This window comes from Nycticebus coucang, chromosome 9 (genome assembly GCF_027406575.1).
Source record: "Nycticebus coucang isolate mNycCou1 chromosome 9, mNycCou1.pri, whole genome shotgun sequence".
Taxonomy (NCBI): Eukaryota; Metazoa; Chordata; class Mammalia; order Primates; family Lorisidae; genus Nycticebus; species Nycticebus coucang.
The window spans coordinates 26,404,129-26,423,368 of NC_069788.1; the positions used below are offsets into that span (position 1 = coordinate 26,404,129).

General features: G+C 44.8%; 1 protein-coding gene across 1 annotated transcript in view; it reads right to left on the minus strand.

Moving 5' to 3' along the window:
* The window catches only part of LRRC1 (leucine rich repeat containing 1), a 157,282-nt gene extending 141,757 nt beyond the window's left edge, over positions 1–15,525 (minus strand). Inside the window, exon 1 of the mRNA XM_053602610.1 lies at positions 15,062–15,525. Coding sequence (XP_053458585.1) covers positions 15,062–15,220 — 159 coding nt within the window. The 5' untranslated portion in view covers positions 15,221–15,525. The remainder of the gene's footprint in view (positions 1–15,061) is intronic.
* Positions 15,526–19,240: the final 3,715 nt, after the last annotated feature.

A 19,240-nucleotide genomic window follows, 5' to 3' on the forward strand; every position in this document is an offset into this window, starting at 1 on the left:
CATCCTTGACTCCTTCAACCACCCAACTCTCCACTTCAAATGCAGTTGCTAAATTCTGCCCATTTGCCTTCTAAATACTGCCCCATCTCTAGTCTTGTTCCCATTCAATCCATCCATAAGCTTCCAGCAGGGTGAGCTCTCTAAAGTAACGTCTGATAAGATGCTGCTCTGTCTACAAAGAAAAACCCACACTCTGTAACCCCACGTTCCGAGCCCCCCATGATGGGCCCTGCCTTGGCTTTTTTTTTTTTGGAGACAGTCTCATTCTATTGCCCAGGCTAGAGTGCCATGGCATCAGCCTATCACCCGGCAACCTCAAACTACTGGGTTCAAGCGACCCTTCTGTCTCAGCCTCTTAAGCAGCTGGTACTACAGGCGCCCACCACAACAACTGACAAGTTTTTCTATTTTTAGTAGAGACAGGGTCTCACTCTTGCTCAGGCTAGTCTCAAACTCCTGAGCTCAGGCAATCCTCCTGCGTCGGCCTCCAGAGTGCTGGGATTACAGGTGTGTGCCAGGCCTCCAGCCTCATCTCCTGACACCTTTCCTTACACCCAATGTGTCCAACACTGTGTTGGGCCTCCTGCCTGTGCGCAGGCTGCTCCTGCCTCCAGGAAGGCTGCATTAGCTCCATTACTCAGGCCATGAGGTCTTGATTTCATCTGCTCAGGTGTTTGATGGCAAAGTTTGTGCACCACACACACAGTGGGCCATCCGCACACACTAGCCACATGATGATCTCAAGGATGCCGCCCAATGAGGCCTGCAAGATTAGTACATCACATGAAAAGCCCCCAGCTCTGGCACTGGGCAGGCCTGGGGTTATCTTCCCCTCACCTGAGCATCCTTAGCCATGTGCTCAGCCTTAGTTTTCCTATCTGTAAAATATTTAAATTTGTAAAAAACCTCCTCCATGGGGTGGGGCCTTGGTGTGTGCCACACCTTTTGGGGGCAAGACACGATTGTAAGAGGAACTTTACCTAACAAATGCAATCAGTGTAACCTGGTTTCTTGTACCCTCAATGAATCCCCAACAATAAAAAAATTAAAAAAAAAAAAACCTCCTCCATACAGCTGATGGGAGGACTGAACAAAATCTGTTTCAGATGCCTACTTGTGCATCTGAAGTACCCTAGGCAGCTACTAAAGAGCTACCACTAGTGTATTAAAAATTATAACTCAGGTTTTATTCAGCATTTCCTGGAGCAAGGGTAGGTGAGTGTGTGTGTGTGTGTGTGTGTGTGTGTGTGTGTGTGTACCTCAGGCCCTGGGCTTCAGAAACACCTCCTGCCTTTTGGCCATTTTACTCCTCATTAGTACCTCTACTAATGGGCAAGAGGGAGAGGAAACATCCTCTGTCAACATGACTAATGATGTGTTATCTCTCTGGGCTGCTATTGACCCTCTGCCAGCAGTATGTGCTGACTTAGCCCACACCGCCTCTCCCTCTCAGGTGGACAGCAAACAAATGCTAACACGCCTGGCTGGGCCCGCCTGCAGCCTGTGCCCACACAGAGCTCCTCCTCACAGACGCTGGCTCAGACAGAAGCTGGAGCTGGGCTCGGGGCATCTCTGCCGCTCAGAACAGCGAATATTCCAAGGCACCAGAAGGGCATGGTGAGCCGCCATGAGAATGTGGACAGACTACAAACCTGGGTGCGCTTCACAGAGGAGGCAGCACCTGCACTGGAGAAGCGTCTTCCTGAGCAGTGCAGAAGACACCCACAGAGGCGGGAAATCCAAGACCACTGGGTCGCAAAAATTTAATGAGTTAGAAAATAAGTGTCTCAGGTACTTTAATTTTTATAATACCCTATTAACTTATTTTTCTGTTCTCTCAAAATTACACATGTTGTGAGAATAAAATCTAGGGAAAATGTCTACATGCATAAGTTTTTGTTTTTTTTTTAAAGAATAGTTTGAAATAGAAATCATTCCTGCTAGAGATTTTCCTGAGCAGATGGTCCCTGTGCATTTGGCAAAAGACGGAGGGTGAAATGAGAGACAGAACATATACCTACTACTCACTGAGGGGAAAGGAAAGTGTCTGCAAGGACCAAGCCGACTCTCAGGCCCACGTGCTTCCTGCAGAAGGGGCTGTGAGTGCCCACCCCACACCCATTCCTAACCCTCTCCTGCCTGCCTCGCACTATGGAGGCAAAATTTTACTTTAAAGGCAAACACCATGATTCTCAGCCTGCCTGGGGCATAGGGCTGGCCCTGTGACTCCATACGTGCCTTTCCTTTCTGCCTGGCTGTCACCATGTGAGCGGCTACAACAGGAGACAAATGTCCAGCAAGTCACAGAGAAGTCACACAGCGGCCAGCACTGTCCCCACCTTCAGGTTTCCTGATGTGTGTGATCACTAAACGCCTCTTTCATTTAAGGCATTTTAGGTTGAGATTTTTGTTATTTGCAGTTCAGAGTATTCCAAACACAATCCTGGGTGTCTCCAGGGCTGAACCCTCTACTAAGGGGAAACTACATCCAACTGAAACCACAGAAGTTACTTGATGCTTCTCTTGGACCTAAACCTAAAAATTGAAATAAAGTATCTTAGAATATATAAATTTTATAAAGGCTATATAACACCCGCATCACAAGTAAATACCCTCTGCTATGCCTGCATTACCCAAAACGTCTTTACACATATTTTCTTTTCAAACAGTCGAGGTGGGGGCAGGGTAGCAGCAGGACAGGTCTGATAAGCTGCACTGCTGGCCCCTGTATTCTTTCACATATGGGGCATGAATAGCACCCCCCCATTTCACAAAGAAGTTATCAAAAATCAGGTTATGAAAATAAGTGCAACATGCTATTAGGCAAGGCAGCTCCACTGTAAAATGCATATTTTCCATTAACTTTTATTAGTATCCATTTGTAGCAGTATTGAAATATGTATAATTTTAGAAAGTACATTAGTACCTCTTTATAACACTGACCTTTCTATCAAGACTAATAAGCGCCTCATAATCTAATCACTTAATATGCTTTGAGAACAAGGAGAAACTGTATAATAGCTGGATAATTGTAAGCAGAATTACAATGGGAGTACTGCTCTGATAAAACAAGTGTTGGTAATGTTCAGTAAGCCTCCGGTCATTTTCCTAAATGAATGCACTTTTACTTTGAGAATGTATAAAGATTCAACCATAAGTTACTTCCCGAAGGTAAGAAATCCAGCACCTAACAATAGGTGTCACTAATGTTTGGAAGGTTATTGTTGAATGAGCGCGCTAATATTTGGTGATATGATTCTAAAAATGGTATTTCAGCTCAGTGCTCTTTTTCTTAATAATATGAAAATAATCCTGGCTCGTGCATGTCTCTCTGTTCCTCTCACAGAACAGATGCAGCTGCTCAATCATCAGGAGAATTTTGGTACAGACAATACTGTCCCCTCATGTCTGACCACATGGCAGGAAGGGCCAGTGATCAGTAGCAACAGCTCTTCAGCCAGACACATCACTTCAAATCGCAGCTCTGCTACTTACTGTGTGCCCTTGACAAGTTATTCAACCTGTGCCCCAGCGTCCTCATCTGTAAAATAAAACTATTTATGTACAATCAGGTTATAGGTGTTGTGAGGACTAAAGGAAGTGTTGAGACAGACTGAGGCACATTGTTCATAAAATGTTGACTAGATTTATTATAATTCTCATTACCCAGGCTTCATCTCCTAAATTCCAGACCTCAAAAACACTTCCACCATGACTCAAGTACTTAATACTACAACTCCCTAGCCCAATCCTCCCTAAATCAGTAAACGGTTCTGCCATCCCCTCCAGTTAACAAAACCAAAACTCGACATCCTACAGGTGTTGCCCGCTTTACCCCCAAGCTACATGGCTTATTGCTACTTATTGCTACCACTCTAGTACAAGACACCATCAGCTCTTGCTCAGAATCTTTCAACAAAAGCCCTCTCTCCCAGTCTCCCTGCTTCTCTTCCTCCCTAAAGTCTATTCTCAAACCAGCAGATAGAGTAAACCAAATCAGGTATCTTCTGGTCTTACAATCTGCCATACTTCAACTAATGAAAATCCATCCAAACTCCTCACCAGGGCTCCAGCCTGCACCAACATCCTCAGCTGGATTTCCTATTGCTCTTACTGCCTGGCCAGTAATTGCTCCAGCCACACCGGCCTTCCTTCTGCGGCCCACCCTCCAAGCTCACACTCTACCCTCTGCAGGAACCTCTGCCATATTCACAGGGCTGCCTCACTTGCATCATGGCAAATGTCACCTCCTTGTAGAGGCCGTCTTAGTCTTAAAATAGAAACTTCTATTTGCATCAAAACATCTACAGCAGTGGTTCTCAATCTTCCTAATGCTGCGGCCCTTTAATACAGTTCCTGGGGGTCACAACCCACAGGTTGAAAACCGCTTCTACAGCGTTTCCCCCTTTTGTTTTCTATATAGCTTTTATCATTATTCAAAATTATTTTCTTACCCATTTACCACCTATCTCCCTAATGCAGAATGGAAGCTCAGTAAAGACAGAGATGATATCTGCCTTGCTAGACAGAATCATGCCTGAGGCACAGACAGCACTCAAAGAATACCTGGGGTGAATGCAGAAGGAAGAGGGAGGGCCTGTCAGGATCAGTCAGAGACCAGGCCCTAATCTCCACTCCTGAACTGAGATGCCTCTGAAGCCTGACAACATTGTCCCATCAGAGAAGCCGGCTACTCAGTGGAGTAGAGAGCTGGAGCCTTTGATGCTAACATACTTCTTGCAGAGCCACCTCAGTCTGACACTGACTCATAGATATTCTTAATTGCATCAGTCCCCAAAGTTTCCCAAAATACAATTTCTTGGGTACTCAACTCAAAAGTAGTTTCAAACAACTACCTCTGAATTGCTTTAGTTCATTTAATAAGGACACAAAAAGTCCCAGCCAAATTGCCCATTTCACTTCACTTCTAAAAGCTGGGAAAATGCAACAGACACAGGAAGAAACAGTTCAGTATTCAGAGATTATGGGGTGGGTAGGTGGGCGTGTGTGCATGTATTTTAACCAAAGAAAATCTGCTGATCTTTTTGCCTTAATTGCTTCTGGGAATCAACAACTGACCACAAGAGGGTAAGTGTCTGGAACAGCTTCTCCTTATTATCAAATGCTTGATTATAATGATTAAGCCTAGACTTGTGGTTCTACTAACCCTCACTAAGCAACCTCACAGAGCATGTGCACAAATGTGGCACCACTCCAAGGTTCATACTGGGACATCAAGTCATAGTTGGCATCCGAGAAGGCCAGTACTCAAAGGGACCTTGACATCACTCGTACCCTCCCTTCATCACTCAGATAAGGAAACTGAGGCTCAAGAAAGCATGTGATCTGCCCAAGGTCACAATGCTAGTGTTGGACAGGGCTGCAACAAGAACCCAGGACTGACACCCAGGCCAGTGCTGTTTCACCCCATCATGATGCCACCCCTGCACGCAAGGACCACAGAGGGCCCAGCAAGCTCTCTCTCACAGGTCCGGTCCAAAACCATTTCTAAATCTACTCCCCAAAAGGGCTAAAAACTTCCCCAAGAATGTCACTCAAATATGTCTTCAGTCTCTCCTCTTTCAGAAACTTTGATGCAGAACATTAGAAAGCAGCAACAGCAGTGTCAAAGGTGTGGCCAGAGACCACAGTGGAGAGACGCAACTGCTCCCAGGAGGAATGTCATCTCCTGGGCTCTGTCCAACCTCACGAGGAGCAGGGAGCCAGACTAAGAAGCGGGCAGAGAGCATCACCATAGATGTAAATGGAATAATGAAAACAAAGACAAGGGAAGCATAAAAGGATGCCCAGGTAACTAAGGGCGGCCAACTGCCGCTGAAGTACAGGCTCCGAGGGAGCGGAGGGAGGAGAGGCAGGCAGAGGGCAGCACTTCTGCTGAATTGTGTCCTGCAGGCCTGGGGAAGCCACTGCAGGAGACCATCACTCTGACCAAGTATTTATTTGGAAAGGATCTCAAGGAGCAACAAAGAAAGAGTTTGGGCCTCTACCACAAATGGTCCAACTGATAACAACAATTATTAATCTATGTCGGGTCCCTTCTGTCTGCAGTCACTATTGTCACCACTGCATATGCATTAACACATTTACTCTTCATACAACTTCATGAAGCAGAGACTTCTTACAAATTAAAGCACAATGAAGGCCCCTAACGCAATGGTTCTCAACCTGTGGGTCACAACCCCTTTAGGAGTCAAACAACCCTTTCACGGGGGTCACCTAAATACATCCTGCATATCACATATTTACATTACGATTCATAACAGTAGCAAAATTATAGTTATAAAGTAGCAACGAAAATAATTTTATGGTTGGGGGTCACCACAACATGAGGAACTGTATTTAAGAGTCACAGCATTAGGAAAGTTGAGAACCACTGTCCTAAGGGGACAGCCTCCTAACCACTAAGCATACATTTTCTTCAACTAAGAGATTTGAGAGTGAACAGGACTTCACTGAAATAGAAGAGATGGGGAGGGGCTGATATACGCAGTCATCAGAGCCAGGTAATGCCTGACCTTCGTGGTCCCAAACAACTGCACACTGCCCTGCGCTCCTGCACTCTTGCTCCAGAAAGAGAGCCAAGTCAGCCCAGAGTGGGAGTCCATGCTCCATCACACAGTCTCAGGTCACCTCACAAAAGCTCACTGTCTGCAATGCCATCCTCCCTCGCCTGCCCCTCTGAGCCCTGCTGAGAGCCAGAGTCCTGTCTTCCTACACCTCAAATGCAACAAGCCTCCTCCCAGGGATGGTCTGCACATCCACTTGGCACTTAATGATATTAGGACTTCAGAACGCTAAACTTCTCTCCCGAGCTGATGTCTGCAGACCACCCAAATGCATAAGTTAGAGGTTAGTATTCCAAACACCTGGCACAAATATCTGATCTACTGGCTAAAGGGTACCTGAGGGCTTTCCCAGAACTGTGGGGAAAAACTGCGTGCGCAGTCAAGAATAAAAGGAGATGACAAAGTCAGCCCAGAGGCCTATTTTCCAGCCCCCAAAGGGATCTCAGGAGGCAGGAGTCATGGATGTGCAGCCCATATCTTCACTGTCCTTTGACACATCACTTTACCTCTCTGGACTTCAGTCCCCTTAGCTACAAAACAACTAGATTTCTACAATCTCTAGGTCTCCATCCAACTCTGATTTTTAAACACACACACATACTTTGACAATTAACAAATACTTTATTAAATTTTATTCAGCAATGCTTTATTCAGCAATTATGCTCTTGGAAGTTATCCTAAAGAAACACTTGCACAGGTTTTCACAGACACATGTACAATAACATTTAATCCAGCATGGCTCATCACTGCAATGAATCAGAAACCATTTAAATGCCTAGCAGTAGGCGAATGGTTAAATAAATGATGGTGGTGTGTCCAATACACTGCAATACTACAGCACCAGCATCAATGCTATCATTCTTCACACATACTGATATAGGAGATGACCAGGACACAGTGTTAATTAAAAAGAGCAAGCAGCAAAGCAATTTATACAACAGGAGTCCTCTTTCTGTTTTACAATAATAAATATATACCGATGTATGAAGAGAAAAAAGTCTGTAAGAATACATTCTTTTTTAAAAAAAAAAAGTAGATTTTAAATGTTCTCAGCACAAAGAAATGGTAAATATGTGAGGTGATGGATGTATTAATTAGCCTGATTTGATTATTCCACAATGCATACCTATGTCAAAACATCACACTGTATCCCATAAAGATATACAATTATTTGTCAATTAAAAATAAAACAAAAATATTCTAAATAAAAATATTAATGGCTATTATCACTTCAGGGGAAATCAAAGGAATCTTCTTTTTAGTTCTCTGAATTATTTTTTAAATCCCACCACTCACATTACTCCTGTAATCAGATAAAAACAGAGGCACACCATCACCAAAGGTCAGGCCAGTTGTGTTAACAGCACAAGCCTCAGAGGCATTTATCCAGCCATCTTCTAGACCAAGTCAAGCAGTCAGAGCCCATGTCCATCCTAAGAGGTCCAGAAGCTACTTTCTGGCCCACAAGACTGCTTGTCTCTGAGTGGAGCTTCCAATTCCTACCACAAACCAGCTCTGACTGCACTTTCTGATCATGCTTTCCAAAAACACAAGTGTGGACTGTGGAGAGAAAGGTGACAACGGTGGTCAGGATGGTCGCAGTCCTCCTACTTGACCACACAATCACAGACTCAGTGTAGAACGCACTGGAATTAGAAGTGACACCTCCTTCTACCACATGATAAATCCATTCCTGGGGTTTCTGAAAACAAAAATACCAAATTGCTTCCAAATGAGTCAATTTCTCTGGAATCCTGAAGAGTCTAGATAAGAAAGCTTGTCCAAAGAAAATCATGAGAAAAAAATTCTAAATATTACATCTTACTTCAAGGTATTTTACACTCTAAACACGCACACATCCATGGTAATAGTAAATTACCATTGCTGTCCACTAAATAATACCCAAGCAAAAGTAAATGGACATGCAAAAGTTTCTACTATGCATTTACCAAGATCTGGGCCATGATCTCATCACCACTCATAAGTATCTTATGAAGTAGAGGATACACATTTATAACCCTGCATTTCGGGTAGAGTCCTAAATAAGCAAACACTCCCTAGACCTCAGTGAGCACAGTGAGAAGCCTCCAACACTTTCGAGAGCCTCGCTAAAATGCAATGCCTCTGTTCCGTGGTGCAGCAAGACCATGCCCGGGATTGAGATCACTGCAAAGAAATGTTTACACTATTTCTGATACTTCTGTATAAATATCAGCCATGGCTTACCCCTAAACTCTCAAGTCTGTGATCAAGGGTCCATTTTAAGGAAATCCCAAGTCCCAACACATCACACTACAGAAGATATAAGTCCTGGCAGAGAAGAAAATGCACTAGAAGGCTGTGAGGTGGGGTCCAGGTGCCCCCTTCCCGCTGGAAGCCCTGGGAGGAGGGCAGCAGGCTCCCTTGGCTATTCTACCACACTAACAGCAGGCTTGAATCTTTGTCAACTCTAGAAAAGTTTTATTAACCAAATAGCTTTGCTTTTTCAAAGACTTGAGCTAGTTTTTAAAAATGCATGCCAGCAATGAGTATACTTCCAAGCTACTATAGAATAATAAATATTCTCCAAATATTTGTCTTTTAAAACAACAGCAAAGTTTGATCAAACTCAAGTCCGTGGCACAGAACAAACACAAACATGCATTCATATTATTCATAAAATAGAGCCCACATTGTTACCCGTGTTGCCGTGGGTACATTTTTACAAACTCAATGACTACATTATCTGAACACAATCAAAAATAAACAAGCTCTTCCCACCCATAATGCATCTGGCTGTCCATCTTTTTCCTAAGCCAATGTCTACATGTAAAACTTGCCATGTATTAGCAAGCAATTTACAAGTTGAACACAAGGACACCCTCAATCGTAGAAAATATGGATTAAAGTGCTTTGTTGCTGATGTCCCACAAGGATTTATGAGGTGCCTCAGATGGGTGAGCACAACACAGAAGGTGGCACAGGAGAAAGAGCACTGGACAGGAAGGGAGCATGCCTGCAGAGTTCAAACCTCTCAAGAAGCCATCTCCCAGCTCATCCACAGGCTCTCTCTCATTGCCTCTGGCCTCAACCACAACAGGCTCCTGACTGGTCTCCCAGTTCTCGTCTCTGCCCCAGATTTATCTCCAACAACAAAGATCCAGGTGCACTGCACCTGCTGGGCTCTGGGAGCCTCCTCTGCCCACAGCACCAATCTCCTCAAGTTCATCTTCTCACCAAAACTGAGAAGAACCCTTTAGGGAGCCCCTCTCTAATGACTCCCCGCCACTCCTCACAATGCGACTTGGAAATAACTGGTTTCAGCAACCATTAGATGCTTTTTCCCTCCTCCCAGGTCTGGGTTGAATGTCATCACCTCTGGCTCTCCCCAGAGAGTCCACACTCTGTGGGGCCCTTTCCTAAGCATTCTCCCTGCTGCCAAGTGGGCAGTACAACCTAGGATAAATGCACCTATAGGACACTCCAAAACTACCTTGACTAAGTCTCTGAAGCCTCTTAAATAAGTTTCTTAGGTCTCAGTTTCTACATGTGCAAAGCTGAAATCCTTAGGGCTAAAGTGGGCTGTTAATCAGTTTAAGAGAAATGATTTATGTAGAACACTTACTACAATGTTTAAAACTCAATAAAATCTCAATAAGTGGTAGTAATATAATTGTCAGAGAGACTCACTAAATGTTTCTTAATCAGAGGCTCTAATCTCCACTAACCCATTATAATTATTATTAAAAGGTCACAGATACTCACCAAATGTTTCTTACTCAGACTCTAATCTCCACTAACCTGAAGCAAATTACAACTTCTATGTCTCGGTCTTCTCACATTTAAGGGGAGGAGGGGGTGAGATATTGGGGTGGGGAAGAGGACCAACACAGAAAATAATCATAAAGAAATTAAATGCTAAACTGTGTAATAATAACAGGATACCTGAGATATGAGAACTGTTTCCCTAACTTGAGAAATCTGTGAACTGGCACTATAAATGGATAATACTCCCTTGGACCTCCCCTTTCCTCTAAGAATTGATTTAAATTGTATTAATTATAATGTTAAGTGTGGCCAAACATAAAAGGAGCTTATGTCCTCTCTGTGCCTTAGCTCTTATAAAACTATAAAGTAAAATAATTTTAAAATCTAATAAAAATGAATAAACAAAAATCCCACATGTATTTAACGTGACGGACACTGATGATGTAATTTTGCAGAAAAAGCGCAGCATTTCACAATGTATTAAATACAACAGGTCCATGGGGCAGGTTGCATTTTACATGCCTACACCACTGTGGGCTGTGACCCCCTTCAGTTCCTCATCACTTTTCTCTAACAAATTGCTATAAAAAGTTTGTGCAACTTCCAGTCATCATGACCTTAACACATCATTTCTGCAGTAAGTCCATATCTGTCCTTTCCCCCAAGTACCTAGAGACAACTAAAGGAGTGCTCAGACACAGTCAATAAAATATTAAGTCACTATTCAACTTATAATGTCATCTAGAGGTTACAGAACCTGTGTTTTTTATTATTATTATCAAAAAGAAAGTTAAAATTGAATTCCGATTTTTAAAAAATAACTTACAAAAACTCGCAAGAAAATGTCTTCAAACTCTAGCTTGAGAAACATTGTTTTATAATAAAAAGGTCTTGCCACAGTATCCAGAAAGATCTTAGATATCACATATCTAACTCTGCTGACACATTAAGCACTTTACACCAAGAATTTCTTTAATCCCCAGGAAAACCTATAAGTACTGCTCTAGCACTTCAGGAAACTGAGGCTTGAAGAGGGTATCCAAAGAGACAGAACAGCATTTTGAACTACCTGAATCTTGCATCTCTGCTCTCTGCTTTTTCGAGATAAGCCCTAAAAGAGCCTCGGCAGAAGACAACCAGCAAAGACAGCAGAATCCTAGAGAAAATACAGTGAAGGAAGAAATAATAAGATTTGGTGACAGGATGAATGAAGAGTAGAAGGATCAACGGCAAGTCCAGGCTCCTTTGAGACAGAAAGAATGGGGGTGTCTTGCCCGCCTAGAAACTGAACTGCTGGAAAGGGAACCCAGTTTAGAAGACCTGAATTGAAACATGGTTGATTTAAGGCAAAAGGGAACTTATTCCAAGTGGGAATCGCAATCCCCTTAATACATCACAGCTGGAGATGTTGGAAATTTGAAGTCATATTCATAGAAAATATGTTTACAGTACATAAAAATTCTGTCAAAGATAAGGCGGTGAAAGGTGTCCTACACAAAGAGATGGAGAACAAGGACAGGCAAGATAAGGCCCCTGAATTCTGAAAGAAGCCTTTGTGTCATCACTAGTTTCAAGAGGCTGGTATACAAGACTGGCCAATGGCAGAGGAATTAGGACAGCTAAGAAACAAGGGCAACCTACCCATGATGACACAAGCGAAGATCCATTCATACACAAGCATTTTGTGTGGGACCACATGCTGTCCTAAGCCATAAACACCTCTGCCCTCATGGAGCTTATGTCTCTCCAGTTGAGAAGACAAGAAGTACACAATTATACAGTGTGGAGTTAGGTACTGATAAGTGCTCTGAAGGCTAGGAAAAAATATAAAGCAGGATAGGGGAAAGAAAGACAGGAAGGAGCAAATATTTGAGACAATGACATCGGGCAATCAATAAAACATCAGCTAAACTCTAAGATGAGGCAACAAGATGCTATTTTTTAAGCTACAAAGGCTTGAGCATAGTCATTCGATATATGCTGCCTACCACAGAAAGCACTATATTGATGCTAGAGAGAGCACAGTAAAACACTTTCAACAGTATTTGAGAATTGCTGCACAGTGAAAAGAAACCAATGGCACATGAAACACTGTGGAAGTACAGGGGAAAGCCAAGGATCCCAAGGGCAGGCAAGATGACACAATCTCACCACCTGGATGATCTTTATTTCTGAAGTCACTGCCAACCTCAATGTCCTGACTATATTAGATACAGATAGATGCTGTGCTGAAGGTAAGAGAAAGAAGCAGAGGAGGAAGTTTTTAGTCTCAGCAACATTCATTCAACAATTTTATTGAGCAAGACCTACTGGGTGCTACAAGGGTGAGGATCTGTGCATGCAAGTGTGAGCAAAAACAAGCATGCACCTCAAGAAAATTAACGTGAGAATGTCTCTGATAGTGTGAATCCCAAAAGGCCGGAATGGCAGGGAGGGAAGAGAAGTAGACAGACGGGACCAAGCTAACAATGAGGGTTCTCAAGCCTTCGGTGCAGAGCAGCAGTGTTGTTTGCTCTCTGGGTAACTGGGTGCAGGTTTCACCTTTAACTGTGCTTTTAAACACATTTTGGAGACAGTATACATCTAGTACGGCCACCAAAATAAGGATCTTTGAGGTTTGCGAGCAAAAGAGACCCACTAGAGATGTGCCAGGCTAGGAGATAGGGGTTTGGGGCTGGGCAGCAGTGAGCAGTGGTAATGAGTTATACAGATCTCTGAAGCGAAACGACAGATAACCCAAGGAAAGGATGACTGAGACAACTCTGTGCTTTCAAGGTTTATGTCTGGCACATTCACATCCAGGCTTCCAGATTTACCATAATCAGGGAGAAACACATTTTACACAACCTAGAAACTTCAATACTAATTTAAGAGCTATTAGAGCAATAGTCACACATTGGCAAGACCACCACTAGCCTCTGAAAAGACTATGTACCGTATTTACAGAGTGCTATCAGATTGTTTTTTGGACTTCTGAGTTTCCATTTAGGATCAGTAGAAATACCCGACACTTCCAAAGTCTGTAAATTCCTATGTTAAACTGAATTCCCCAACATTACAGGAAAACCCACAAACTCTGCAAAAGGGAATGAAAATCCAATCTAGTCTAAGGAAATCTTCCACTTCTATAAAAGAAAACAAACACCATAAGGAGCAATGAAACATTTCTAGTTGAATAACTTTCTACTCAATCTCTAATAACCTCATTCTGAAGCCTTTGAAAAGTATTAGATTATGCGTTCTATATTTCTGGTGATATCAATGCCTAAAATTATACAATTTAAGACAGCATACAACTGTTCAAATAAATTTAAGGAAGGTAGAGGCCAGGTAAAATCATGTGTTTGAAAAATGCCTGCAAAATAATAAAAGTCGAGGGAACTGGATAGCTTTTCTGCTTCTAAGCTAAATAAAGCCTGGGGGGCTTTGCAAAGATCCCTGTGAGGATAATCTCTCTGATTACACAGAGCAAACCATCCACCACGGATTCTACACCAAGGAAGTAAAGATAATCGAAGAATAACAGCACTTGTAATATTGAGGAAAAAAACACAGCTCTGATCTTTAAAGCACTCTGTCAGCATTGCAGAATTTACCAGGTCATTCTTACAAACCATAACATTTGACTAATGTTTCTGGGACAAAGACTTAGCTTGTATTACCTAAAGGACAAGAAACTATTTGAGTTCGGACGCTCAGGCCTTTAGGTCCTCTACCCGACTCCCAGCAGTCTCCCCACTTCCTGCACACCTTTGGATTATTACACACTGACTTCCTGCACACACCTGGGGCTGGGACACCTTCCTCCTTTAAGGGTTACTCAAGCTAAGCTCCCCAGGCGAGCTCGAAGGTTAAAAGTTTGCAGCCCCTGGACCCTGGGTTAAAGCAGTATTCAGCACTCGGCTGGAGTTCAGCCGCAGAGGAGTGATTAATTTACGCAAACAACTCTGCAGAGCGACCGCATCCCAGCTCTAGGGCAGAAGTCAGCAGCCCAAGGCGGCCGCTCCAACAAGGCGGCTGCTAAGCTGGCCCACGGCAGAGCCTCTGCTGACACTCACTGCAGCTCCCACCACGCAACAGGTCCACGCAGGGACAGCTCAAGCAGCGAAGGGCGGGCAACTGGGCACCTGCCCACAGCTCGCAGGCCCAGTTCTCCCCCTGCACCCGCGTCTCGTAGCCGCCCCCGGAGCCACGGCAGGCCGACCAAGCCCACCCGCGATAAGGCCTGGACCACATTCCTCCCAAGATGACTAGATAATGAGGCTCACTCGCGCACTTCCCAGGTCACAAGGTCCTCCCGGACCTGCCTCGGCCAAAGAAGAGTGGGCCCTGGCCAGTGGTCGGCAAACGCGGAGCTCAGGAAACCGCCTCCGGCGCGGGAAGCGGTGCCCGGCGGCCACCTGGCTTCTCACCGGCCTGGGCACAAGCGCCAGGTGTTAGCATCCAGACATGTATGGGAGCCACCGAATAGTCCAGAACGTTTCTCGGACCGCACAAATCCCAGCGGCTACTTGGAAAACATCAAGTCGCTTTGTATACAATGAAAAAGTACTTTTAGAGAAGAAGGATGGAAGGGGTATAAAGAAGCAGGTGAGGGCGAGTAGCGGTGGTTCCCGCGGACCCGACGGCCAGCTGGCCGGGATCTGGAGGATGGAAGCAGGGACAAGAGGGAACCAGAGGGCCAGAGTGGTCCGAGAGCGCGGCGCGCAGGTGAGGCGGACACTCACCTCGGGCAGCTCACGGAGCTGGTTGGCGTCTAGCAGCAGCTCCTCCAGGCTGCGGGCATAGCGGTAGATCTCGTCGGGGACATAGACCAGCGAGCAGTGGCGCCTGTCGATGGTCTCCACATGACGGTTGCACCGCCACAGGGGGATGCAGTGGAACATCGCCGCCCCCGTCGCCGCAGCTGGAGCCGGGTCCCGAGCCGCGGAGACCCGGGCTCAGAGCCCGTCTGCCCGGCGGCTCCGCTCCGCCGCTGCTGCTCCGCGCTCGTTGTTGACTCGTGGATTCACCCGCTCCTCGCGACAGGCTTCGCGATCGGAAACGTTCCAAGGAACACTGGGCAGGAGGCCCCGCCGCGTCCCAGCGCCCCAGCCCGCCAGCCAGCCGGCGCGTCCCCTCCCACCCTCCAGTCGCCGCTGCTGCCGCGCGGAGCTTCCTTCTCGCTGCCGCCGCGCACGGAGCATGCGCGCCAGTGGGCGCGCGCCGAGGGCGTCTCCCCGCCCAGGGTATGCTCCGCTCCGGGTTTTCCTGGCGACCTGGATCCGCCGAGGGTCGAGAAGCTTGCGAGCTGGCTGCTCACTGCCCACCTACTCTGGCTGGGACCCGGCGGCGGGCGGGAGGGCCTGGAGCCCTGTGAGGAAGCCAAACTCTGACGGGACTTAGGGCAAAATGAGGCGGGGGATGGGCGACCTGAGGGGAGCAGAGGAACTTGACTTTTAGTTTTACTCAACTTGCTCCCCTTCCCCAAAACTTTCTCTTCCGGGGTCAAGCAGGACCGCCCCGAAGCATACCTAGCGCGCCGTGGGCGCCCAGAGGTGCGGGCTTCGGTATGGTTTTGAGGCGTTTCGCCGCCCACCACTGCCTCCGAAGTGTGAGCGGGCGGCCCTGCCGTACCCGCTGGTGCTCCGGCACCGCCTGCCGGCCTTGTAACCTGGACACACGTCTCCAGGGACCGCTGTTTCTACACGTAGTGATAGGCAAGCTCCCTCCCCATACTACCAACAGCACAGAAGTCCGAGAGTTTGCGACTTTCACATAGATGCTTCCGGCCAGAAGCCCTACGGCAGAAACGAGCTGGCAAAGATGTGTTTCTGAGGCGGTTCCAGCCCGTCCAGATGTTAGCCCCTGGCTACTAAGCGGAGCTGATGAGGGAGGAACGAGGGAAGAGGAGCAGGTCGAGGAAGCTAGGTGAGCATCCTCCACCGGCTCCTGCGTTTCTGCAGCAACTGTCCCTTGCAGCCCAAGGAGGAGTAGCCGGGGAGGACTGCGGAGGCTTACTTTTGAATGATAACGACCATTCCCTTGCCCCAGGCTCATTCCCATTGGACCTCTGCCGAAACATCACAATCCCAAACTCAATCCTTCACGAAGTGTTGCCGATCAGGTCAAGACTAGTTACAGTGATGAATTGTTTTCTCGGGATTTGTCTTGAATCCACGCAGCTACCCCATCGTCCCACACCCTCCCCATAAAGTCTGTTCAAACTTCAGGTGCCACCTGTGGCCTCTGCCACGACACTACCAGGGCTCTTCCACCCTCCCGCCTTCAAGCTGCCATAGCTAAAATCTGGAGCGGTGGAGTTTGCATTTCTACAGAAGACAAAGTGGGGCATGCGTAGTGCCCAAGGCAAAGTTTGGTCCCAAACTTTTTGCACAGGCTTTCTATAGGCTCCTTAGACTCTGCCGTTGGTTCCAGCTGTCACAAGGCGGTTTCCCACGTTGAAATGGGGAGTGAGACGCGTCGTCATTTCAACTCTACTAGGAGGACTTCTCAGTAAGGGGGGATCCGACTTTCCTGTCTATCCCAGCATTATCCTCTTAACTTTTTCAATCCAGTGGATCCTTAAACTCCTGTTGCTCTACCCACTTCACCCTCTCTTTTGTTTGTCCTGATATGATTCCTACATTCCCATGGAAGGCTACCTGCACTTTGAACCACTACCACCACCACTCTCCTTCATTCTTGCATTCCAGAAACGTGGAAAAAGGCCTATTTTTCTGCCACCCTACTCTTCATAGAAAACGGTGGTTTCTGACCAAGAGATTTCTCACTTGCTTTCTAGATCTCAGGAAACTACCACAGTGCCATAAGCACACTAAATGATAAACAGATTTTTGTTGAATTAACTCTACGGGTAGTTGCAGAATTTTTGACTTTATTCCAAGGATCTGCAAGAATTTGAAACTGTCTAATAAGAAAAAAAATGAAACCAATGCTTTGTCAATTATGGAATAGGAAACCAATTTATTTTTTATTCACCTGAAGAATTTTAGAGTTTCCTATTTGATATAATGTCTAGGCTTATCCCCCATATACAGATGAGTTTGACTCAATGTAAACAAAATATAAAAGACTATTCAAATCAGTTTCTCCTTGGAATGATGCAATTCTTTTGTCCATTTTCACTGTGAGCCATTTTTCACAGCCTTTGGCACTAAAGAAATCCTGTGTTTGAACTCAAAATTGGACTTCACTTTTCTAAGCCTCTGTTTTATCACCTCTCAAATGAGGACAATGGTCCATGGTGGTGGTGTCAGGATTCAAGGAGATGATATGCTTAGCAGAGTATCAGACATACATCAGTTTAATCAATAAATATTCATTATGCACTATTTTAGCCAGCCGCCAGAATGGCCCTTATTCCCCATCTCCTGGTTGGTCTGTGTAACCAACTTCTATCTTTTTCTCTCTCAGATCACTCACTTTGGGGAAACTAGCTGCCATGTTGAATAGCCCAGTGAAGAGGTCCACATGGTAAGGAATTGAGGACTGCTAACAACAGCTAGCAAAGGACTGAGGTGTCTTGCCATTAGTCATGTTAGTGAGCCATCTTGCAAGCCAATTCCTCAGCTCCAGTCAAGCCTTGAAATGACTATAGTAACAGCTTGACTGAAACTTCATGATAAACCCTAACCCAGAACTACTCCGCTAAACTGCTCCCCATCTTGACTCTCAGAAACTGTGTGAGACAATAAATGTGTGTTGCTTTAAGCTGCTAAGATTTGGGGTAATTCATTACTAAAGCAACAGATAACTAATAAATATACATACTATGCATCAGGCATTGTGCTAGATACACAAAGAACAAGATAGATCATACTCTCTAAGGTTAGGAGAATGATAAATACAAACTAATGATTTAGTATGGTTTTGTCATTCATTTTTTATGCATGATATTATCATTAACTTTTTAAAGTGAAAACTGAAAGTGGTATCTTGTAAAATCGGGATGGAATGGGAATTCAGAGATTGGGGCATGTGAATTTTAAAGAGAGATACCAGCCCCCTATCTCTTAGAATGACTTAAAAAAAAAAAAAAGAAAGAAAGAAATCTCAATATCACTAAAGATATGGTGCAACTGGTACTCATTCATTGCTGGTGGGAGTGTAAAATGGCAAAACCACTTTATATAACAAACTGGAAGTTTCTTGTAAGCATATGCCTACCCTGATGATATAGACATTTTACTCCTAGATATTTGCACAGAAAATGTCTAGGAGTAGATTTGTAAACAAGAATTGTTTACAAATAGTGATAGCAGTTATGTTAATAGCTAAAACTGGAAACAGTCCGAATATTTATCAACAGATGAATAAGATGTAGTATAGTGAATACCATTCAATAATAAAAAGGAAAAACTACTACTAATACATGTAACAGGATGGATAAATCTCAGAAGTTTTACATTGAGCAAAAAGAAGGAAGACACAAAAAAGTACATGCTTTAGATTCCATTCATATAAAATTCTTAAAAATGAAAGCTAATATGTGTAGGAAGTCACAACCTAAAACAATGGGTCCCAGGCTTGAGAAGGAAATTTTGGGGGAAAGATTGATGGCAAAAGGCGTGAGGGGATTTGAAGGAGGGTTGTGAATTTAAAGATATTTTCTAGAGATTTTGTATCTCTGCTGTAAGGGAAGACTATATTCAAATCATTCAAGAAACTTGAGAACCTACAATTTCATGAGTAATTATTTTAGACAGTGGTTCTCAACCTTCCTAATGCCACATCCCTTTAATACAGTTCCTCTTAAATAGCCTGGTGAAGAGGTCCACATGGTAAGGAACTGAGGACTGCTGACAACAGCTAGCAAAGGACCTCAACAACTTTTATAAGTCATTGCTAAAATCTCTTTGATTCTTGTTACTGTTTAAATTGAAATTCTACCCCCATCCCTTGCT